Genomic DNA, 24,921 nt, shown 5'->3' on the forward strand with positions numbered 1-24,921 from the left:
GTTGTTGCCAAAAGGGAAGGTCCAGCCCTACTACCTAGTGTTTGTGTGTGTACCCTTTATGCTACCAGAGGAGAAAGGAAATCATCAATGTCTCCCAGCTACAATCCCTGTGGCCTACAACAGTGAACCTTCCTTCATGTGTGACATAGATGTTATGGGAGATTCCAACTATATTCTGCTTGAGTGTAACACACATTCCTTGAGATGGAGCCCGTAACTGACACTGCCAATGTGGCCAAGATCCTCAAATAGATCATGGACCTAGAAGAAAACCTAATACTGTTATTCTGCTCAAAGATTAAAGCAATATGATGATTTCCTGTCATATGTTGCTATACCCATAGATCAGTGCCTTTCTCAGCACCTGGCATAGAAGCAGGAGATGGGAACTAATACAGAGCCTCATAACTGGACAGTGTGCAGAGAGGGAGAGACTTTGGAGCACTCAGTCCTAAATGGAATGTCTTCATCAAAGCTTCCTCTACAAGGTTCAAGGGTCTCTGTGGAACAGGAGTCAGAAAGATCGTAAGAGCCAGAGGGGATGGATTTCTCCAAGGAAATAGTCTCTCCAGACACAAAAGGCCTGGAACACATGTGTATTAGGGTTCCTTTTAGGCCACCAGCCAGCTCCTAAATCATGACACAGAGACGATATTAATTATGAGTATTCAGCCTTATTTTATGCCCATTTCTTCCTAACTCTTTAAATTTAACTTGTTTCTCTTCATCATCCTTTTAGTTCAGGGTTTCTTCCCTTCTGTGTGTCTTACTCCATCTAGCTACTGGCATCTGACTGGCTGGCTGGCTCCAGGCATCTCCTTCTTTTTCCCCTCATTCTCTCTCCTGTTTTAATCTCTCCAGCCAAGATTCTTCCTCCTATTTATTCTTCCTGCATGCCAGGCCCATCTATCCCTCTCCTGCCGAGCTATTAGCTATTCCACTTTTTATTAGAGCAATCAGGTGCCTTGGACAGGCAAAGTAAAACAGCATTTTTTTATTTATTGTGCTTATATAGTGTAATTCATACTCTATGTTTAGTGACCACCTTCCTAAAAAACATTTTATATGCATTGATTAGCAGACTTCTTCTGTCCTTTCTTAGGATAAAGCAGGAAGGGATTAAGGGATGGAGGCCTTTCCCTCAGCAAATGGGAAGTCACTATGGGCACCACAGTAGGGACTGGACTCCCACAGGTTGAATCATCCTAAGGCAGAATGACAGTGTCAAGGCTGGCCTGAGTCAGAAGAGGTGTGTCAGCACAATCGATGTCCATTCAAGTGCTGCAGATGCAAACTGATCAAAACTTTCCAGCCCTGAGCTGAAGCCCTCTGCTTAACATAGGAAACTGAAAACCAGAAAGACCTTCATACTGAACCTCTGTCCACCAACTGATGATACTACCCCGTTCTTGCTGCTGATTGGTTCATCTGCACTGAAGGTGCCCAGCCAGGCATCAGTGGGCGGAGCTGCTCACAGTCCTCAGTCAGCCAGGCCTGCTTCTCTGGCCACCATCCTCTCCTCCTCCTCCTCCATGATGGGTCTGTGGCTCCCCAGAGTCCCCGGTGTGGCAGCTGTGGTCCTGACACTGATGGCGCTGAGCCCTCCAGTGGCTTTGATCAGGGACCCCCGACGTAAGTGCACATCTCAGGGGCAGAGCTGCTGGGGGCTGGGAAGAGAACTAGCTTCATTTGGTCAACACTAAATCTTTTAAAACTTGTCATTTTTTTCTTTGACCACTTCTTTCAATCATAGGAATCACAAATTATTTCCATTCAAACGATCTTATATGCTCCTCTGAGACTTGTAAATGAGATCACATATGAATCCTGTCCCCTTCTCCCTCATGAGACCCCTCCAGCCTGACATCATATTTCCTAGGGGCTAGAAAAGACGAAGAATATAGGGTGTTAAAATAATAACCTGTCCAGAATCTCTCTAAAATATTAAGATGATTTAAAAGAAAAAATTAAAGGAAGAAAATGTGCAATTAAGAGGACTTGGGAGCTCTGTCCTAGAAAACTGTTGTAGCCCTCACTAGAATCTGAGGCATGAGTACATCTGGCTAATATGCCAAGAGGAATCATAGCATCTTCTCTTCTCCCTGAACCACAGTGTTGATGAGCCCTGAACCTTGTGGTGGAGATGCTGTTGTGGGAAGTAGTTAGTGTTCTCTCGCTACTGTTGAAGGGACCCTGGAGTTCTCTCTCTCTCCCTCTCCCCCCTCTCTCTTACTCTCTCTCTTGTCAAAGACACCCTGGAGCTCACCCTGGAACTTAATGCATGTGTTAGCCTCCCAGACAAGGAGCATCCATGGTGCACCCTTTAGTGCCTTGAAGTCTTAACAGTTTCTCTACCATCCTATCACAGGATGGCATTTGCTGTTATTTGGAACCAGCCCATACTGCTTCTGCAGCACCTGCTGCCTTCCTGCCTGAGTGTAAAGGAGAGGATTCAACTAGTTTAAGATATGAAGTTATATTGTTGTATATCAGCAGAGGGCAGGACCAACAATTTCATAGGGTTCAATCTATGTACCCTGAGCAGGGGTGCAGACAACGTGAAGGCAGCTAACGTCTCCCGGATTAGAAGCTAATCAGCAAATAAAGGTTACTGGTTTGCCAGGGTTTCCCCTAAACCTTGTAGGTTCCTTCATCTCACTGTCTGCAATCCATCATCCGTGTCAAGTTGTTGGTATTTACAATTCCTCTTTGGCCTTTCCCAGTACGATGATGCAACCCCAATATGTAAATTTGCATATATGTATTATGTATGTATGTAGGTATGTATGTATGCATGAAGTCATTAACACTTTCATTTAGATAAGTCCCCATGAAATGGTCACTTGTTAATGTTCTATTTCTTGTCTCTGTTGTGAGGGGCCAGTGTTTGCAGCACACTAACTTTAGAGGACATTAACACCCCAGAGCATCAGCACTACAAATCCAGATCGTTCTTTCTTGCAAAATACTAAGGAGTGGTCCCTCCAGGTGTCAGGGAGCCTCCCCTATGGCTCATTTGGCCCCAGCAGACCCAGCAACTTTCCCTAATTCCACAGATCACAGAGATATACTTGGATTTGCCTTATGGGGACTCTGTGGTGGCCTTAGTCCTGTGGTTCGCAGGAGGCACCTGGGTGAGGTCTCTTGGTGGTGGCCCAACCCCTACAACAAAACCTGGGCCATGCTTCATGTGACCGCTGCATGGAAACCCCATGGCCGACAGCCCCTGCTGTCACTGCACCTACAGATTTAGCTGCTCATTGATGCCTCCACAGTTAATGGCTGTGACCTCTGCAGTGGTTGTTGAGCCCCACGTGCACCTCCTGGTGCTGTGGACTGGGAGGGCAGGGGCCCTGTGTGCAGAGAAAGTAAAGAAGTATCAGGTGTGCCCCTCCTCTTCGGTTGGGGATTCTAAGTGAAACTCAGGGCCAGAACCTCAGTCTGAAAATCTGAATTCAGGCAGCAAGCAAGTGCTTGTCTGGGCACCCCATTTTCTTATTTGCTGTATCCTGCACCCTCATGCTGGGCAAAAGTCTTTGGAAGGCTGCCACCCAGACAGAATGAAAACAGGCTTATACTGCTTGCTACACCACAGAACAGCACCTGCATGCACATGTTTTGACTGTCTCTCCTTCAGGAAGGTCCTCGGGGATTTGTGAATAGTAAGATCGACTTTGTCTGCTCTGGAATTTACTCCTTGGTGTAGCCTTTTATTTTTGCAAGGAGAGTTTTATGCAGATCTCCATTGGTGGTCTGGCTCACAACTGTCTGAAACTCCAGATCCAGGAGACCAAATACCCTATCCTGGCTTCTGTGGGCCTTGTATGCAGTGGTGCATGTACAGACAAGCACACACACACACACACACACACACACACACACACACACACACACGAATAAAAGCAAACACAGACAATTCAGAAGAAAACAAACGCATATCTGAAGGCCAGTGAGATGGTTTAGTGGGGAAAAGGACTTGCCATCAAGCCTGACAACCTGAGTTTGGTCCCGGTCTGTCCACACTTGTGCCATCACACACACACACACACACACACACACACACACACACACACAGATGCAATTAAAAACACAAATAAAAATTATTAAAATATGCTATCAGTGCATCTACTTGGGCTATGATGTGTTGATATGACACAAATATTTAAGATCTATTTTTCTTACTTTTTAATTGTGTGTGTGTGTGTGTGTGTGTGTGTGTGTGTGTGTGTGTGTGTACATGAGTGGAGCTGCCCATAGAGGTTAGAAGAGGACATCAAATCCCCCTGGAGCTGATTTACAGGCAGTTATGAGCCTCCTGATTTAGTAAGTTCTGGGAACCACACCTGGGTCCTCTGTCAAAGCAGCAATGTTCTTAACCTCTGAGCTTTTGCTCAGCTCCCAACACATCACTAGATGTATGGTGGCTGGTGACTCCCAACATAGTGTGTGTATGTGTAGTGGCTGGTGAATGCTGACATAGTGTGTGTGTGTGCATGGTGACTGCTGACCTACTGTGTGTACATGGTGACTGCTGACATACTGTGTGTGCAGTAGTGACTCCTCACTTATCAGCATGTGTATGGTGGCTGGTGATCATGCTAAGCATCCATCTTCCCAAGCACCAGCCATGTGTGCATTGGAATTCCTTTCTCTTCTAGCCATATTGACATGATCTGTAGATTGCTTTAACTCTGTAATAAACCCATTGTGCTGTAGAAAAGCAAGATCGACTCTCTGACTTCCTTTTGTTCCCCTTTCAACTTTGTCACCTCCCTTCCTCTGCCGTCCCTTACTTTGGTGACCCCCACATACACACTTTGCTCTTCATCCAAGTTGACATCTCAGTTCATGAGTGGGAATACTTTTGTCTTTCTGAGTCTGACTCGTTTTGTTTAGCTGCCTATGGCATCCAGGAAGTATGTGTACACCGTGGAATCCTACTCAGCCATGAAGGGAATGAAGTCCTGTCACACACTTCCTTTATCCATCCATCCATGGGTAGGCATTTCTGCTGACTGGACACTCTGCTATGGGAACAGCACTGTAGCAAACAGGGACTCAGATTTCTTTTAGGTACATGATTTCATCTTTGAATTAATCCCCACAAGTGTCTAGTTCTTATGAGGACTCTCCAACTGTTCACCATGATGTCTGTATTAATTTTCACTTCCTTCATCCGCACCAGCCCTTGTTAACTTCTGCTGAAGCACCCTACCTGCTGTGACAATATTTAACTGTGTTTCTGGTTTGTACTTTTGTCATGGCTTGTGGAACTGAGTATTTCTCAAACACTTGTTTATCGGGGTAAATAAGGATCAGGATAAACAAATAGGCCGAATAGATGTTTATTCAGAAGAGAAATAACTTACAACCTAGACAGATGAACACCAGGAAATTCAACCCGATCCTCTCCTGTCCGAGTCACGCCAGAAAGAGAGCGCCTTTCCTGGCCCCCTCCGACCTCCTTCCACAGGTCACTCCGCCCATGGCTCCACCCCCAATGGGCGTGGTCAGTGCCACAGAACTATCTCATTACCCTTGTTGACCATTTGATTGTTATGTCTTGTCAGCGCGTTGTCTTTTTAGCTCCCTTTCCTGTGTTTTAATTGGCTCATTTGGGTTTCAGAAGCTCACGTTTAAAAAGATTGTCACATGGGCAGTGGTGGTGTACAACTTTAATCCCAGTACTCCAGAGGCAGAGGCAGGTGGGTCTCTGTGGGTTCAAGGACACCCCGTTGTAGGATATTATGTTAACTAGGAAAAGATGTGTTACATTTGTTTTGGCTGTGATTACTTTAACTGTGTAAAGGTGTGTTACTTTTGTTTATGCCACATTTGTTTAATTAGGAAAAGATTTATGTAACATTTGTTTCACCTTGCCTGCCTAAGGCACCTGATTGTTCTAATAAAGAGCTGAATGGCCAACAGCTGGGCAGAGAAAGGGTAGAGAATAAATAGGAGAAATCTAAGCTTGAGAGAAAAAAAAAAAAAAAAAAAAAAAAAGGAAGGAGAAGGCAGAGAGAATGAAGGACATGACTAGGGCAAGACGCCAGGCAGATTCCAGACAGACACAGACAAGCAGTAAAAGTGAGATATATAGAACTAAGAAAGGTAAAAAGCCCCAAGGCAAAAGGTAGATAAAGAGAAACTAGTCAATTTAAGTTAAAAGGGCTAGCCAAAAATGCGCCTAATCTAGGAGGAGCATTCAAAACTATTAAGTCTGTGTGTCATGATTTGGGAACTGGTTGGTTGCCCAAAAGAAAAAGTCTGTTACAATAGCTTGCACTACAGAGTGAGTTCCAGGACAGCCTGAGAAATCCTGTCTCAAAAAAATAAATAAATAAAAAGAGTTTTATGTATATGGGTGGCTTAACATGCAGTATGTCTGTGTCCCATGAGAATGCAGTGCCCAGTGAGGCCAGAAGTGGAGTTACAGACAGTTGTGAGCCACCATGTGGGTACTGGGATTTGAACCCAGGTCCTCCATCTGTAAAAGCAGCCACTGCTCTTAACCACCGAGCCACCTCTCCAGCCCCAGAATTGGTCTTCAAAGGTCTCTTTCAACAACTTCATTACTGCTACAGGAAATGCTGCTGTCTTTTGTGTGCTGCAATGTAGTGCCTGGGCTATGATCTGTTCCATGAATCGGGCAAAGGCCTAGAGATTGAAATAAAGAGACAAAACAGCGGGCCATTCGTTCAATGGCAATGTCGGGATGCCTAATGCCATTTATTGAGGGATGGAATGGGCTTAAATACTGACTTACAGCACAGTAGAAAATTACAGGAATTTTAGGCTTAGCTCCTCCCCACCAGGTGTGTTGTCAGAGGCATGTGTTATCAAAATGGGAAGAGTACCAACAACAGCCTTGGGGCAAGGAGTTCCAGCCAACAGCTTCAGGCTTGCTCAAGGTGCCGGGGGTGGGGTGGGGGGTCCATACAGGGCCCTACAGGTCTCCCTTTCTTTTAATATAAACTAACACCTGTCTTAGGTGGCAGAGGACGTCAGCATAATTCCTTATCCGTCATTGGAGAGGTCACCCAGGCCTGTAATTGTCCTGTCTTAGGTTGGATATTTGCCCCCTCTGCCTTACCCGTCTCTGGTGAATAGTTTGTCAGCCACATGTGGGCAGAGGCATTTTCTCTTGAGCCAAAGACAGTAGAATCTGTCTTGTTTGAAAGTTGGCCTGGGCCTGTCTAATGCTGTGGCGAAGTAGCACCAAGTGCAAGGGCTATGAACCCCAGTAATGTGCCCGTAAGTTGAAGTCCTTTAAAAGGTCTTCTGCACTGGCAGGTGGTACTCAGGTTTCATTGATGTTAATGGTCTGCATGGCTAAAGCACGTGTATAATTTAAAAACTGACCACTCCAGGATTCCTGGAGAAAAATGATGCATTGACACAGATATGTGTGAAAGACAGAGAACAAGAAGCCATATGAGCTTCTCACAAAAAATTCAAGTGTTCATATAGGTGGCTAGTTTGTAGATTTAGTTTAAAAATGCCAATTTGTACTAGATAATCAAGTGTGTTTTGGGTGGCTAAGGCTTCAGCCAAATCACTTGATAGTTGATCCACTGTGTTTGCAGTATTTACAGATTGGGAGAGGGTTATCCTAGAAACTGTTGCTTCAGTGACGGAGGCGGCACTGGCAGCCATGATCCCGAAATCCTTTCCTCTCTGCTGCACACCTGGGGTACCTGGCCCACGACAGCTGTTACTTCGTATGTTCAGAAGCTAACCAGTCGGCAGACCTGCTGAGAAAAATTGGAACTTTCTCCAAAATTAGTAGCATTAGTTACAACAAAATGGAGGGAACCAGAATACAAGTGCCTGAGATGAAGGTGAAATTTTTATCCTTTGGGTCAAAGTGTAAATTTATAGCCGCTTGATCCAAACTATAATTAGTGGTCAGGGAAAAGGGCCACATATGGTTACTCAGACCCACAGGCATCAGGATGGGTATATTCTTGAAGGTCCATTGAAATTTCTTTCTGGCTATTATAATCACGGTCCCTCCCCATATGGCTAATCAGACGCTCAGGCACCCAAATAGGGTTATCTGTGTCTTGTGGAAAGACACAAACTGACCCTTGGGCCCATACTAGAACTGGGTCAGGGCTGCACCATTGTCCAGTAGTGACATTCTTCCACACAACTGAGCCATAGTTGGATGACTGAGGATGCCAATGCCTGTGGGCCACAGATTGAGCAGCACCATCAATAGTTAAAAAATTTTAAATATAAAGGACAAGAGAAAGGTGATTATGAGGAGACCCTGTAAACTCCCCCTTTTTTTGTTTTATGAAGATAGGTTTTAATTATGCGATGTGCACGCTCCACCATGGCCTGACCCTGAAGATTATAAGGGATACCTGTCTTATGTGAGATAAAAAAATTTTTGCAAAAGGATTTGAAACCCTGACTAGTATAAGCAGGGCCATTATCAGTTTTTAATTGTCTGGGCATTCTCATATAAGCAAAGCTTGTAAACAATGGCTCTTAACATCCTTAAGCCTTTCTCCAGTATGAGCAGAGGCAAATATGAGATGAGAATGGGTATCCATAGATACATGAACAAATCGTAGTCGACCAAAGGAAGTAACATGAGTAACATCCATCTGCCAGATATCATTAGGTGTGACACCACAGGGGTTAACTCCAAGGGGTGGAATAGGTAAGAACTCTGAAATAGGGAACATTTCTTAACTATATCAATAGCTTGGTCTCTAGTAATTTTAAAATGGAATTTGAGTGACCCTGCATTAAGGTGGAAGGTTGTATGAGCTTTGCAGGCTGCTTCATACCCAGACTCTTTCATCATCATGATGGCACAATCTGTTTTAGTATTAAAATCAGCAATGGCATTTCCTTCACTTAAAGGGCCGGGCAAATCAGAATGCGCTCGGAGATGTCCTACAAAAATTGGATGAGAGCACCTCCATAGTAGGCTTTGTATGGCTAGTAAATGTTCTTGTACAGGAGACACTGAAGCTATATAAGCAGCAGTTTCTAAGGGAGCCAATATATGATACACATATTTACTATCTGTGTATAAGTTAAATGGCTCATCAGAAAAATGTTGAAGGGCTAATTGTACTGCAGCTAGTTCTGCAAATTGTGCAGACTTCACTTTAAGTATAGAGCGTTTGATAATGGGAAAAGAAACAACTAGTGCACAACCATTTGAAGAGCCATCTGTAAATACATTACAGGCCCCCTTCAGAGGATTTTGGGAAATAACCTTGGGGAAACACACAGGGTGATTTTTAAAAAAATGAACTAACTTATTGGAAGGAAAATGACTATCAAAGCAGCAGGGTGTGGAACACGAGAAATGTGCCCACTCCTCATCAAACTGTTGAAGCCATTGTATCTGTTGTTGAGTATAGGGAGTAACAATTACATCCGGCATCTTGCCAAAAACTGGAATACTCATTTTGTATGCCTTTTGAATAATAGAAAGCATTGCCTGAGGATAAGATCTAACTGTCTTTCTTGGGGATGCATGTTCATGCACCCATAATATAGGACCAGTTTGCCAAAATACCGCAGTAGGGGAATACACTGAAGCAAAGACTAATAACATCAAGTTCTGAGAATAGTCAATATAATTTAAATGTGCAGATTGGAGACATTTTTTGCACAAGCGGTATACATTCTCGTGCAGCAGGCGTTAAGGTGCTCAGAGAAGTAGGATCAGAATCTCCTTGTAAAATATCAAATAATGGTCTAAGCTGCCCAGTGGTTAGGGCCAAACTAGATCGAACCCAATTTATGTCTCCCAGTAATTTTTGAAAATCATTAAGGGTGGTCAGATTATCCAGCCTTAAAGTAATCTTTTGAGGACGGATACCAGAAAATAACAATTGATGACCCAGGTATTGATAGGGAAATTCTTGTTGCACCTTTTCTGGGGCTAATCTTAAGCCCGCTAGTTGAAGATTATGAAGCCTCATTCACTTCCTTAGAAACAGGGCTGGCTAAAAGAATATCATCCATATAATGTATAATATATAGGAATTGAAATTTCTCTCTAATGGGGGCAATGGCCAATGATACATAAATTTGACAAATAGTGGGACTATTGGCCATTCCTTGAGGCAACACCTCCCATTGATATCTCTTATAAGGCTCTTTAAAGTTAATAGAAGGAATGCTAAATGCAAATCGCTCACTATCCTGAGGATGCAAAGGAATGCTAAAAAAGCAATCTTTTAGGTCTATAACTAATAAATGATAGCCTCGAGGAATGCCCATAGGGGAAGGCAAGCCAGGTTGTGTTGCTCCCATAATTTGCATACAATCATTAACAGCTTGGAGATCTTGTAAGAGTCTCCATTTTCCAGATTTTTTCTTTATAACAAAAATTGGGGTATTCCATGGGGAAGTGGAAGGAACAATATGTCCTTCCTCTAATTGTTCCTTTACAAGTTGATGTGCAGCCTGTAACTTCTCAATAGATAAGGGCCATTGCTCCACCTATACTGGGTTATCAGTTTTCTAGGTGATAGGAATGGGAACAGGCTGCATAGCAATAGCCCCTAGGGAAATTTTCCCAGCCCAGAGCAATCTCCGGCTCTTTTGATAATTAAATTTTTGGATGCAACAGACTGAGGGTCACCTTGTAGGAATTTACCCAGTCCTTTTCCTTGTACATAACCTTGGTAAGCCAGCATATTTTTAACAGGCTCAGTAGTAAGGACTGCTCCCATGGCCTGAAGCACATCTCTCCCCCAAAGATTAACAGGTATATGACTTAACACAAAAGGCTGAAAAATTCCTGTATGTCCTTCATCATCTGACCATTTAAGAAACTGAGTACTACATTCTGGAGCCACAGCAGTTCCCACTCCTTGTAAATGAGTGGAGGCTGGCTGGAGGCCATGCTTGTGGCCAATGTTTTTTTTTTTTTTTTTTTTTTTTTTTTTTTTTTTGGCTGTTACTGAGGAGTCCGCCCCTGTGTCCCCAAGTCCAGAAAATCATCTACCTTGTATGGTAAGGGTAAGCATGGGGCTCTGTTCAAGAGTTGATACCCAAAAGGCACCCATGGATCCTGTGGACCCAAAACCAGCAGATCCCCTGGTGTCCTTTAAAAAGGGATTGTTGGTTTTGAACATAGGGAGAAGAACCAATTGTGCTATCCGAGCACCCTGTGGTATCATTAATACCCCCATTTCTGCCCTAACCATGATTTTTATTTCTCCTTGAAAGTCTAAATCTACTACTCCTGGAATAACTCTAATTCCTTTCAACAAGGCACTAACAATATCCCTATTGCTCCTGGGGGAAGAGGCCCAAAGACTCCTGTTGAGTGCCCATTTGTGGTATTAATATTGCTCGAGTGGCAGAACAGAGGTCCAATCCTGCGCTTCTTAGGGTACCTATGATAAGGTCCTGGACATAAAGGGGTTTCTCTGAGGGATCATCTGTATTGGTCGGGTTACAGGTGTATCCATTGCCCCGTACACCTGGGCTTGAGGGGCCCGAGGCTGGCCCCGCTTCCAGTTTCCCTGAGCCAGTAAAGGATTACCAAGGGCATCTGTCTTTGACCTACATTCCTTGCTCCAATGATGACCCTTACAGCAACGTGGGCAAAGCCCTGGCCTAGGGCTCAATTGCGTTGTCACACCCTGGGGGCAGTTCCTTTTGAAATGTCCTGGCTGTCCACATCCAAAGCAAGTCTTTGGTCTGGCTCCTCCATTGTTCTCCCCTCTTTTCATGACTGAAGCTATAACCTGGCCCATAATGTGATGACCATCTATGTCCCGACATATGCGTATATAGTCATTAAGACTTTTGGACTTATGGGGACGTAAAGCCTCTTTACAATACTTGTTTGCATTTTAGAATGCCAATTGTTTAACTATGGGCATGGCATTTTCAACATCACCAAAAATGCGGCCTGCCAGCTGTAGGAGGTGGTCTGCAAATTCTGAATAGGGCTCAGAGGGTCCCTGCAATACCTTAGATATTTGATCTCCTGCAGCCTCATTAGGCAGGACTTTCCAAGCTCTAGTAGCAACAGCAGCAATTTGTGCATAGACCTCTGGGTCAAAAAGAATTTGAGTTGCAAGGGTAGCATATTGCCCTCCACTTGTTGCGCTCATGAGCATATCTGAATTCCTAGCAGGAAATCCGGCAACAGCATTACTTTGCGCAGTTTCCTTGCAAAATTCTTGAAATTCGCCTCTCCAGAGCAAATAGTCACCCCCACTCAGCACGGCTCTACAGAGCTGCATCCAATCACTAGGGGTGCAATTTAACGCTGCAAAAGACTCAAAAATTGTCTGAGTAAAAGGAGCATCGGCCCATAAGCAGTGACAGCCTCTTTAAGCTGTTTTATATCCTTTATATCCTTTAATGGACTGTGCTCCCTAACCCTGTTATCTGAGGATCCACTGTCTCAATCACTGGAAACACCTGTCTTTCCTTTTCTAACACTTCTACCTTCTTCTAAATTTTGTACTTCCTCAAAAGTCCTATTCATCTATGCCATTTCTTGTTTTACTTTATGGCAATGAATTCTTTAGTTGTCTTGTTTTAATCCTGGTGCCCTGCCTTTTCAATAGGGCCACTAATTGCCCACTGAGCTTTTCCTTACAGTTACTGGCACCAATCCTTCAATACACCCTCATTCACTTACTTTTGCCGGCCGGCCTTCGAGGGTGATCTCTTAGGTGATCCTTTCTTTCCCGATCTCGGCGGGACCTCCACTTGTAGCGCCCGCGCTACAATCTGTTCCACGAATCGGGCGAAGGCCTAGAGATTGAAATAAAGACAAGACAGCGGGTCATTCGTTCAATGGCAAAGTCGGAACACCAAATGCCGAATGCCATTTATTGAGGGGCAAGAACGGGCTTAAATACCAACTTATAGCACAGTAGAAAATTACAGGAATTTTTTGGCTTAGCTCCTCCCTGTGTTGTCACGAGGTATGGTTGTCACAGGGTGTGTGTCACAAGATCTGTTGTCACGAGGTGTGTGTCACGGGAAGAGTACCAACAAAAGCCTTGGGGCAAGGAGTTCCTGCCAACAGCTTCAGGCTAGCTCAAGGTGCCTTGAGGGCCTACAGGCTTCTTTCTGGAAAGTTCTTTATTTTCCTTCTTACTTTCTTCAATTAGCCATTTAGGGGCATGTTGTATAATCCACACCTGGTTTATTGTTTCCAATTTCCTAATTGTTTTTTAATTGTAGTTTCACTTTATTCTGGTCTAGGATGATGGATGATGCATGAGCTGGTTTTTATGCAAATTTTACCGAGCCTTAATTCAAGGCTTAGCATGTGCACAGGCTGCTAGGACAGATGTGTGCTCTACTGTGGTTGGATGGGATGCTCTGTAACTGTGTTAGGTCTGTTGGATGTGCCTTGGAGTTAAAGTCAGCAGTTTCCTTGATGATTCTCTGTTCTTTGAGTAGAATGGGGTATTGGCAGCCCTATTTATCACTGTATTAGAGTCTATTTCTCTCTTTAGGTCTATTAATGCTTGATTTATATATTGTGGTGTTCCCATATCAGGTGTGTGCATATATATTTATAGCTATTAGTCATTTTTGTTAAATTTATCATTGTATCAATGTACTAACACCTTCTTTGTCTCCTGCACATGAGATTTGTTACTTTGTCTCACTTTTAGTTTCCATTTGTGTAATATGTATCTTTCCCCAGCTTTCATTCCTAGCCTCTATATAGTTCATAAATGTGATGAGTTCCTTGTAACCAGGATATACTTGAGTCTTTTTTTTATATTTTCAGCCATTTATATCAGTTGATTTGTAAATTTATTTGTATTCAAAGTTATTTTTATTGCATTTCCCTTCCTTCTTTCCTCCTCCTCTTTTTGTTTCTTTCTTCCTTCTTTCCTTCTTTCTTTTTTCTTTTTCTTTCTTTTTTCCTTTTTTTTTTTTTTTTTTTTTTTTTTTGCGTGCCACAGCACTTACATATCTGAAAAGTCACTCCTTAGTGTCTTTCTGTGCTGTGTTTCATTAGCATCTGCCTTGTTACCCTGTCAACAGAAGCACCTCTGTTTGAATGTTCCAACTGTTGGATAATTTCATCCCTTACTTCCAGAATTTTAAGCTCCAAGAGTAGAAAGAAGAGATAGAATTTTTCCTCTTAGGGTTCCTAAGGCCAGTACTAGGGGTGTTTTATAAACAATTCTAGGTAGGTGCTATTTCAGATGAGGGTGAGACCTGTGTGTTACGAGTTTGTTTCCTGGCAGTCTGGTCCCACAGCTGTGCCAGCCCCAAATAACACACAGAGACGCTGTATTAGATATAAAGCTGGCCTGTTACTAGCATTTCTTATTGGCTAGCTCTGTCTTAAATATTAACCCATTTTTATCAATCTAAGTATTTCCATGTGGTCTTATCTTACCGAAGACAGGGTCAAGACCTCTGTTCTCCTGGGTCCTACATGTTGAATCTCCTTCCTACTACTTCCCAAATCCTCCTTGTCTCCTAGTCCCGCCTATCTTCTTTCCTACTGGTCAACAGTGCTTTATTCATTTACTAATACGAGAGACATATTTACAGAATGACATCTCCCATCACCTGTGGGCACGAGAAAGGGCAGCAGGTGGGTAGATGGGGCAGGATCAGAAAGGGGGGGGGGGCTGTCCTGCATGGTTTTTGTGCTGGTTAGTTTTAACTTGACACGACTCAAATTAAATCACCTGGGAAGAGCATCTTAATGAGGAATTATCTATATCAGGATGGCCCATGGGCATGCCTGTGAGGGACTGCCTGTAAGTGAGTGGTAGTGCTGGGGTTTCAGTACCAAAATGTAAGCAAGTGTATTGCAGTTCTGGAGCTACAAAGCTCTGTTGGACAGCTCAGCCCTGATGGGGATGGTATCCTCAGTCCTGCTCCTCTCCTAGAGAGGACTGTTATAGCTGAGCTCTGCTCTGTTCCCTTAAGGGACCATCCGAGAGCTAAGCACTTCTTCTCTGACCTTCTTTGGCTCCAGTCGACTTATGCGGAAGCCCCTGCAGAAATGTAGCAATTCCTCTGGCTCCAAAGAAAAGTTGTTACTTTTTCTGCTACAGCTTTACTGAGTCCCCTAAGGGAACATCCCAGCAAGTTTCTTTTATTCTGCTCTGGCAAAGATTTCTTTGCAAAGGAGGAGTCCAGCAGAGTGGCTGCTTCTGCCATGGTGGAAAAAGACAGACAGAACTGAATAGGCAAAGGGGCTTATATAGGGCTTTGTAGGGAGAAGTTTTTCTGCTCAGGAGTTGGTTAGTTTAGTGGGTTGGGGGCAAAGATGGCTCTGATTTCAGGTCAAACTGTATTTATTTCACTGGCATTGTTTAGCTTTCTGGCTCTAGTTTTGGGGCCAGGGGTATTTCTTTCACTGGCTCTGATTCTAGGGACAAAGTGTGTTTCGTTAGCAGTGACTTCTGAGTCAGGGTGTCCTTCTTTGGTTCTTGATTCAGGGATGAAATGTTTCTTTCACTGGCTCAGGTTTCAGATCCTGGATGTGTTTCCTTATTGGTTCTTGGTTCAGAATCAGGGTCCTCAGGGATTGGTTGGCTTCTTGCTAGGTGATTGGCTTCCTGTTCAGGGATTGGTTGGCTTCTTGCTCAGTGATTGACTTCCTGCTCAGGGATTGGTTGATTTCCTCTCTCAGTTGGTCAGGGGCAGAGTTGGCTTTGGTGTCAAAGCCAAAGTGGATTTCTCCTCCTCCTCCCCTTACCCCTTCTCCTCTTCCTCCTTCTCCTTCTCCCCTATATAAGAGGGACTTACAGATTGTGGTTCAGCTAATCCATTAATGGCTAGCTGTAAACAGAAAGTTCAAGAATCCAGAAGTTGCTCAGTCCAGGAAGCTAAATCTTGTCTTTTCCTGTTGGAAATTGAAGCTGGATCTATGCTCAGATATGGAACAAAGCTTGGCTGAACTCTGGCTTTCTCTTGGCTATACATTTAGAACCTTCAGTTATTCCACAAAGGTTTGATGATTTAGTAACTAGCTCTAATTAGCCAGATCAGCCTAGCATATAACCACTAGCCCCATCACCATAGTAACCTTTCTTGTTCTCAAAACTCCTGATCTTTCCACCCATGTCAACATTCATTCTTTGTGATTTTCTATATTCTGCTTGTAAGAACAGCTAGTCCTCAACTATTCTTCTTACCTCCCCTGCCCCTTTCCTACATCCTTGCTCTGCTGAATATATAACCTCTGGGTAGAAAAATAAAGTTTGCCACTTGATCAGAATCCTGTCTTGTGGTCAATTCCCCCATGTCTCTTGACACACACCCCCATCCCCTTCTTGGGTTTTTGGGTTCTAGGTTGAAGTCTCGCAGGTCAAGGCATTTTCCCAGCTCAAAAGATCTGGTTTAAGGTGTGTCTTCCTACTTAAAGATCCAGATTAGAAGTGGGTCCTCCCAAAGGCTACATGGAGAATTTCTTTGACTGACCCTTTTGCCCTACACTTGATTGTTAGCTGATGTAGGTAGACTCAGCCCAGTGTGGATGGCACCATTCCATAGGCAGGGGTGCCTGAAGAATATCGGAGAAGAGGAAGCTAGATGAGAGATGTGAGGATCCATGTGATTATTCTTTCTCTGCTCCTGGCTGTGAATAGGATGTTGTAAGTTCTCGCCTTGACTTGCAGGCAGCTGTAGACTGTACTCTGAAATTATCATGCAAACAATCCCTTTCTCTCCTACATTGTCTTTGCCAGAATATTTTATCACAGCAACAGCAACAAAACTCTAGTTTCCCTCTGCCTCAGTTGATCTCATGGTGCAGGTAGTTGGGAATTAGAGGGTGTAGGAGGTGAGTTCCTTGCATGTGTCATTCCCTTTGCTAACATCCCAGTTTGGAACATTGCTTGAATCTCCTCCCAGAGAGCCTGCAATAGAGTGTGTTCCTGTCCCCACAGCACATTTTCTGGAGCAGCTGAAGGCTGAGTGTCATTACCTCAATGGGACAGAGCAAGTGAGGAGTGTGACCAGATTCATCTATAACCAGGAAGAGTTTGCACGCTTTGACAGTGACATTGGGAAGTTCCTGGCAGTGACTGAGCTGGGGCAGCCCATAGCTGAGGACTTGAATAGCCAGAAGGATGTCCTGGACAATTATCGGGCCTCAGTGGACAGGTGCAGGAATAACTACAGACTGGTTGATTGGTTCCTGTTGAACTTAAAAGGTAAACATTGGGCTGGAGGAGCGTAAGGGAAGGTATGTGTGGAACTCTGATGCACCTGTGATCTTCTTCTTGAGGCTTCTTTTTGGTCAAAAGGCCCTCCAGGGGCAGCAAAGAGCTCAATGGTTCAGAGCATTTAGTGTTCTTACAGTTCTCAGTACTCACAGTGGGCAGCTCACAGAGGCCTATAACTCCACCCCAGGGGATGTGAATCCCTCTACCAGCTCCCCATGAGTATTGCACACACACATACACACATGTGTGCACACTGGAACACATACACATGCACTCATGCACACACATAATTAAAAATAAAAACAAAATCTTTTAAAAAAATTTTTGTTGTTTTTTTTTTCTTGGCCTATGTATTTTTACACCATTGAAATGGCTAGACAGTCTGAACAGATGGCTCAGTGGTTAAGAGCATTTGCTGCTCTTCTAGAGGAGCCAACATCGGTTTCCAGCATCCACACTAGGTAGCTCACTCTCAAAACCTGCAACGCCCTCTTCTGGCCTCCACAGGTACTGGCACACATGTGACCTACATACACAAACGCACACATAAATAAATGAAAATAAATATTTTTAATGATCTGTAAGCTGGTTTTTAAGGCATAATTTTATTCTTAATGTGCTGTTTTATATAGTCCTGCTAATAAGGAAGTATGGCAGATTCCTTCTACAGTTGAGGTGGTTTAGCACACATTCAGTTTGTTAGAGTGTTGTTTTTTGTGCTGCCAAATATTTCAGAACAAAACAAACAGACACAAATGTGCAAGAGACAGAGAGATTCATGGGGGAATCAGTGATGGGGATAGCAGGATGGGGTGGACTGAATGCATTGTGTACCTGTGTGATATTGCGTAAGGACAGTTTAATGAATTATGTAAAAATATAACTACAATGATAAAGAGGCATGCCTGTCTTTTATTTGTAATGCCCTTGTCTTCCTGTGTTTCTACAACATGGTTCGAATTGGTAAGGAAAGTCCATTCTTGCTTTAAATGTGGTGGTTTGAAAGGACTGTTAGGGGGTGTGGGATTGTTGAAGGAAGTGTGTCACTGTGGGGCGGGCTTTTGTTCAAGCTTCCCTTGGTGCCACCCCACTTCCTATTGCCTGCAAGATGTAGGACTCTCAGCTACTCCTCCAGCCCCACACTGCCTGCACACTGGCACATCCCACCGCGATGATAATGGACTGAACCGCAGAACTGTAAGCCAGTCACCCAGTGAAATGTTTAAAGAGTTGCCATGGTTGTGGTGTCTCTTCACAGCAGCAGAGACCCAGCTTAAACACTCGGCTTCACCCATTGTACGCTGCTCTGAATTCCAGTGTCTCCCTCAGTGGTTTGCAGGATCTCCCGTCCACGTTTTAACCAGGCCAGATGTTGCTTAGCTCCTTGAAAATAAAAGTTATTTTATTTTTAATTGCATGTATGTATGTGTGTACATGTGGATGCGGAGCTCTCAGAGACCAGAAGAGGGTCCTGGGTCCCCTGGAGCTGGAGTTACAAGTGACCGTGAACCCCAAGAGCAGCAAGTGCTTTTAACTGCTGAGCCACCTCCCCAGCACCCTTGCTTAGCTTCTGAGGCAAGATTGGGCCTATTCAGAGCTTCGAAGCTGTAGGCTGTTCATGAAATTGATTTTTGGACACTTCACTGACATTTGATTGGCAGTTCCTCCAGTTTGGGGTTTGTATTTTTGTTTTTCATTGCTTTCTTTGAAGAAATTTTATTCGTAAGAATTTCTGAAAAATTGTTCATGTGTGTCAATCAGTCCTAGAAGTGACATTTGCAGGACTGAGAGGAAATATTTCCCCAGAATAAATGTTTCCATAGAGGCAGCTATGTGAAGGATTGTCCTAAAACCAACCCCTGGTAACATGATCCCCAGACCCTGGCTGGGCCACAAGTGTCAGCTCAGAAAGAGACACAGTTGTACAATGACAACAATATTCTTATTTCAGGTATGTTTGATTTGCAAAGGAAAAAGATTCTTCTGCCGAGTGTCACATAGTGTGTGTGTGAGGGAGAGAGAGACAGACATCCAAGAAAGACAGACAAACAGAGAGAAGAGAACTCTGCATTTCAGGTGTGGAGATCACAAGACAGCCTTTGAGAGTCATTTCCCTCCCTCCATGTGTATCCTGGGAGTTGAACTCAGGTCATCCTTCTTGGCCAAAATCCCTTTTGCCCGATGAGCCATCTCTCTGGCCCTAAATGTAATGACTTTTTACATTTTCCTTTCCTCAAGGCCTCTGAGAGTCACCTCTCTCTTCACCTGTTTCCCAGGGTAGAACCATTCCTGAGCTATTTTAGGGGGTATGTGCCCTGAGCTGCTGTGCCCATGGTCCATCTACACTGTCTTCAGTTGAAAAACTGGGACAATTCCAGTTCAAGAATTATTGTTACAAGCTATAAAATAAAACCTTAGAGTCCTTCAGATCCCATGGGCCCTGAGACCAGGATTAATGTTACAAGAAGGTTTAGGAGGTCTGTCTGGACTTCAGTCTGGGTGGATAAAGGCAGACAGGCAGCTGAGCTGAGAGGACAGCTCTGCCCTCAGGACTTATTCTCACCTCCCTTTCTCCTCTAGCTGAGCCCCAGGTGAGTGTGTACCCGACAAAGACTCGGCCCCTGGAGCACCACAACCTCCTGGTCTGCTCTGTGAGTGGCTTCTACCCGGGGAACATTGTAGTCAGATGGTTCCGGAATGACCAGGAGGAGAAGGCTGGGGTCGTGTCCACGGGCCTGATCGGGAATGGAGACTGGACTTACCAGACCCTGGTGATGTTGGAGATGGTTCCTCAGAGTGGAGAGGTTTATACCTGCCAGGTGGAGCATCCCAGCCTGACCAGCCCTGCCACAGTGGAGTGGAGTGAGTGGGAAGCCCCTGTCCCTGTGAGTCCCTGCCCACCATCGAGGGGCGTGGCTTACCCCGCCTATCACTTTTCCCTGACCCTGTGAATCTCTGCCCATCAGGGAGTGGGCGTGCCTTACTCCACAGAGAAGGATACATAGAATGTCCAAGTTACTGGCTTTTGTACCTCACCTAGTTTAATCTCTACACCCACTATACTGGTTGATTAAGAAGGGAGCCAAGCAGAAAGTCATTGAAAAATAAAATATTTAGATAGGTTAGGTAAAGGTTCTGGTCACCCTCTGCCAGATGTGTCAATGAAGACAGAAATCCCCAGTACAGCACACAGCGTGAGCTAGGTAGGTTCTCTGGCAAGGATCGGGACAAAGTGTCTCTCTAAGATTTAGGCCATAATCCCAGAATGGAACTGAAATTAGATATACCTCTTCAAGACAGTAAGTGTAAAGTGGAGCCCAGGCTGGCCTCAAACTCAAGACCCTCCTGCCTCATCTTCTTCAGGAAATCCTGCCAGTGTCTGCCACCACACTAGTGGTGGTGGTGCACGCCTTTATTGCCAGCACTCAGGAGGCAGAAGCAAATGCATCTCTGTGAGTTCCAGACTAGCCTGGTCTACAGAGCTAGTTCTGGGCAGCCAGGGACACACAGAGAAGCCCTGTCCTGGGGAGGGGGGGACCAAGAAAACACAAAACAAAAAACAAAATGTCATTGGATAATCAGTGTCACCAACTAGTTCTTTGTGGTGCACAGGATTCTTGAGTAAGATGTACCTATGTCACAAGAGGCTATGGACTCCAGAGCTACAGATGACATTGGAAAGGTACCCCAGGTGGCCACCCCAGTTCATCCCACAAGTGTAAGAGAAGGTGGTCTCCACACCCGAAAATGTTTGATATGCAGATGAGTTCAGCAGGGGACCCAAGAGTTTGGGTGGCTGCTACTACTGCAGGACAAAGTGCAGATGACTCTGTCTGCCTTGAGATTAGACACAATCAGTAGCAGGATAAAGACAAAGGGCCACTCTAGGTTTGGGTGACAACATACTTGGTTCCTCTTGGTCTTGTTCCATTCTGAACCTGTGTCTGTCTGGTGCCCTTGGAAAATGCCCACAGGTACCACAGTTGACTTCTTGGTCTGCTATGCTCCTTTCCTGTTGGCTGTAGAGACCACTCATGGATCCATATTGTTGGCCAACATATTAGTATGCAACACTACCTAGCCACCAGTTGCTGCCAGTGTGCTAGCAGAAATTAAGTAACGAGTTTCATTATGAGGGATAGTGTAGATTTATAAAGTAAACCAGACATTAAATTTCCCACCCAGGGCTGCAGCTACAGTCTTCCACTTATGCTGTTTTGTGTGATTCTGAAATACCTTTCAGGAGTGGCCCGTTCTAGTTCCCTAGTGCTCTGAATATCAGGCCCTCGATGAGGGGCGTTGACTTTGAGATAAAACACACACATGGCTTCCCTCCTCAGGGGCTCAATCTACATCTACACATAACAAGATATGGAGTGGAATTATATTCGTGCTGGGTCTGCTGTTGCCTATAGGGCAATGCTTCTACTTCAGGAAGCTGAGAGGTAAGGAGCCTGCTAGGGGCCAATAGTCTCCATAGCATTTCCGGGGAGAGTTGTGGCTTTACTAAGGTTAGTTACCGGGTATCAGGAGAACCTTTGTGAAGATGGACATCACCCAGGTTACCTCAAACTCTACACAACTTCTGAACTCAACAACACTCTATGGCTGCTAGAGTGGCCTGAGGTGAGACAAGCCACTGCAGAGTTAGGTCTGGAAACACCTGTGTCCCTGTGCTCTGCAGGGCTCCTGAGCTGAGCTGAGGTGACAAGACTGGAGAAAGGAGCATCCCTGTCTCCATGTTTAAAAATGTGTCCTGTTTGTCTCACATTCCTCCACTGACAGTGCTTTCCCAGGACCGCCTCCTGGCCCTGGGTCTGCAGACCTGTGCTCCCTGGTGGCTGGCTCAGCCCTGCCTGGGACAGCACTGGATAGAATTCTCCTCCCCTCCCTTGTCCTGCCCTTTTGTCTGTTGATCTGAACCCATCCTGTGACACGATCCCTTACCATGTTTTTCCTCAAATAAGCATGCAATTTAAAGACAAGCTATAGGAAATAGGAAGGAAAGATTACATGACCACAACATGGCTCTTGTTTAGTTATAAGTATGTGAGGTAATGCATATGCTGAATTCTGAATTAAACATTGTGTGTGTATATGTCTGTGTGTGTTTTTGTGTGTGTGTATGTATGTATATTCATGTATATGTGTGTTCCCGTGTATCTGTATGTCCATGTATGTGTTTGTGTATGTGTCCGTGTCCGTGTGTGTGTGTTTGTGTGTGTGTGTGTATAAATCAAACACCATGCTCTCTACACTGTAATAACACATGTATCCCTGACTGACCTGTAGACTAGGCTGGCCTCGTACTCACAGAAATCTACCTGCCCCTGTCTCTGATAGTTAGAATTAAAGGCATGTACCACCACACCCAGCTGACTTCAACTTGTAATTTAAAAAACCAAAGGCAGTTCCTAAGCATTCAAAACAACCATAGAGATTGAAACAAGTGTGATTGTGTAACCTAAAAGGCAGCACAAGGCTGATGAGGTAGAGCCCCCCCCAGGTGTCATAATGACAAAACAGTGTGGATGAGTTTAGATGAAGTCTGCTGGATGTCTGCCCCGCCATGGACCTGCACAGAGCAAAATGCTGAGTGTTGGTTCCACTCAGATATGAAGAGTTAGTTTCAAAACCAAATCCAAGAAGTGAGCCATCATCTCTGAAGTCTACCTCAGTGTAGTGACGGCTACAGAATTTACACGGCATCTCAGAGGAGTCTCATCCTTTTGGGGAAATTCTATGCATACTTTATTATGTATTATTCGCATAAAGTAGATTTTCTGAGAGTGTTGTTGGTTGTGTTTGACACTGTCAGCAACTTGACCTTTCCCCCCAATAATTTCCTTATCTAACGAAACCTCAGTGCTTACATGTGGAGTTTGAGACAGCTTAATGAGTCCCCAGATTGCTAATAGAGATGAGAACTAGATACAACCAGCAAGTAAAATAAACACGTGAAGCTCTGATTTTCCGAGCACTTTTCTGTTTGCATAGTGATTTAGAGAGAACTGGAGAGAACACCTTGAATATGTCCAGCAGTCTTACCACCTCCCTCTCTATCCCTCCATGTGCTTAACTGCCTCCTTTTCCCCCAAACAAAAGTCTTCCTAAAGTGTTGTTAGTGCTGTCTGAATAGTTGGCATTTTCAGTATCATCGTCTTGACTTTGTTACCATTCCTGTCTGGCAGAAGTGTATTTACAATAGATTTGTATCCTACATTATTAATGCCATGCATTTGTGTAGTACGAATTCAAATTGGTCTTTTTTTTCCCCCTGCAGATGTAGAAATCTGAAGAATCAGAAAAGCAGAGCAGCCAGCCACTAGAATCCTTACCTCAAACAATGCTCAGACCAAAGGGCAACCCTGTCCCTAAAAACCCTCAGACTGCCTGAGCTCCTGTCCCTTCCCACCTTATATCCCTCTCCCTGCCCAGCCATAGCCTCCTGTCTCCACCTCTCTAGTTCTGGGATTAAATGCCTGCCATTCCTAAGTGCTGGGATCATCTTTGTGTGAGCTATGCTTTTCTTATAGACAGATTCAATCTTGTGTAGCCCAGGGAACTCTCAGAGATCCATCTGCCTCTGTCTCCTGTCTCCTGAGTGCTAGGATTAAAGGTGTGGCCACCACTGCCTGGCCTCTATGGCTAACTAGTGGCTCAGCTTTACACTGTGATATTCAGACAAGCATTATTTGTTACAGCATAAACAAAATATCACCACACATTTGTCTGTTTATTTTTTTACTTCCTAAATATATGGTTATATAAAAAATGAAACAATTACATTTGGTATTCTTTGAAATCCTAATACTTTTTGTTTATTTATTTTGCCAGTTTTTTACTACCCAACACCATAATGTCCTAGCTACCAAGTGGGGAGGTTCCAAATGCTCTACCCCACAGCTGTCTTTTCCCAGATTAAATAAATTGCTTTTTATTACATGTTTCCTAAGAAATCAGTTCTTTAAAATAAAATAAAATCTTTAAGACCAAATGCAAATGCTAATTTCTCCCACAATTCATTGTCTGGGTCTCCCAGGTGATCAATTGCTTTCCCCATCTTTCAGTTAATGTGGACGCAATCACTGATTCCCTAATGTTGGAGCACTCTGGCCCTTCCTAAACAAATTCCTCCAATGCCACTGTGTGTAGTCTCTACCATTTTCTCAACAGTTCAGCACTTACATTCCACACATCTGATTTGTCTGCTCTTGACTGTGGGTTTCTGCCCTGAGTTTGTTGCAATAATGGCTGAAAGCTGGAATTGTCAACAAGTAAACACCTCCCACCTGCTTCTGCCAGGGTGTTTGTTACAGAAACAGAAATGAATTTGAACCAACCAGAGGAGAAAGCCTGTGTGAGACTGAAACAAGGGATGGGTAAGACCTTTAGCAGCCCTACCCTAGTGGCCACCTCCTGAGGCCAGACTCACCCAGTAAAGGCTCCACCAATTCCCCAAATTCCACTATCAGCCAGAGGGCAGCTCCCAAAGCGTGAGGTTACTGAGATTCATGTCTCAGCATCCAACCCCAGGTCCTCAACATTTCCTGGCCATCTCCTAAGGCAAAGGACTCTGCAGCGGGGTCCCTGATCGGTAGCCCCACCTGGTAACGTGTGTGGACCTCCTCAGTCGCTCCAAGCTCTACCCACAACCGTCCCACTCTGTCTCACTTGTAATCTCAGGCCAGGTTCTCAGATTTGAGATTTATTCTCCTAAAGATACAGGCGTCTTAAGAGCCAAATATCAATTCTAAAT

General features: G+C 44.4%; 2 protein-coding genes across 2 annotated transcripts in view; both read left to right on the forward strand.

The window, feature by feature from the left end:
• LOC127224284 (H-2 class II histocompatibility antigen, I-E beta chain) overlaps positions 1 to 21,880 on the forward strand; it is a 41,779-nt gene extending 19,899 nt beyond the window's left edge. The window contains exon 6 of the mRNA XM_051187254.1: positions 21,847 to 21,880. Coding sequence (XP_051043211.1) covers positions 21,847 to 21,860 — 14 coding nt within the window. The 3' untranslated portion in view covers positions 21,861 to 21,880. The remainder of the gene's footprint in view (positions 1 to 21,846) is intronic.
• On the forward strand, positions 1,533 to 24,126 carry LOC127224288 (H-2 class II histocompatibility antigen, E-D beta chain-like). The gene is made up of 5 exons (XM_051187259.1): positions 1,533 to 1,632; positions 16,884 to 17,150; positions 19,743 to 20,024; positions 21,503 to 21,607; positions 23,446 to 24,126. The coding sequence occupies exons 1-5, from the start codon at positions 1,533 to 1,535 to the stop codon at positions 23,457 to 23,459; spliced, it is 768 nt and encodes a 255-aa protein (XP_051043216.1). The 3' UTR covers positions 23,460 to 24,126.
• Positions 24,127 to 24,921: the final 795 nt, after the last annotated feature.

The sequence above is a fragment of the Phodopus roborovskii genome, unplaced genomic scaffold (assembly GCF_943737965.1).
Source record: "Phodopus roborovskii unplaced genomic scaffold, PHOROB, whole genome shotgun sequence".
Lineage (NCBI taxonomy): Eukaryota > Metazoa > Chordata > Mammalia > Rodentia > Cricetidae > Phodopus > Phodopus roborovskii.

Excerpts from the sequence above, each read along its gene's own strand:
- LOC127224288 (XM_051187259.1), top strand. The coding sequence starts at position 1,533 with ATGATGGGTCTGTGGCTCCCCAGAGTCCCCGGTGTGGCAGCTGTGGTC. Across the intron at positions 1,633-16,883 it reads TTTGATCAGGGACCCCCGAC|CACATTTTCTGGAGCAGCTG; the intron begins GTAAGTGCACAT and ends CTGTCCCCACAG. Across the intron at positions 17,151-19,742 it reads GTTCCTGTTGAACTTAAAAG|CTGAGCCCCAGGTGAGTGTG; the intron begins GTAAACATTGGG and ends TTTCTCCTCTAG.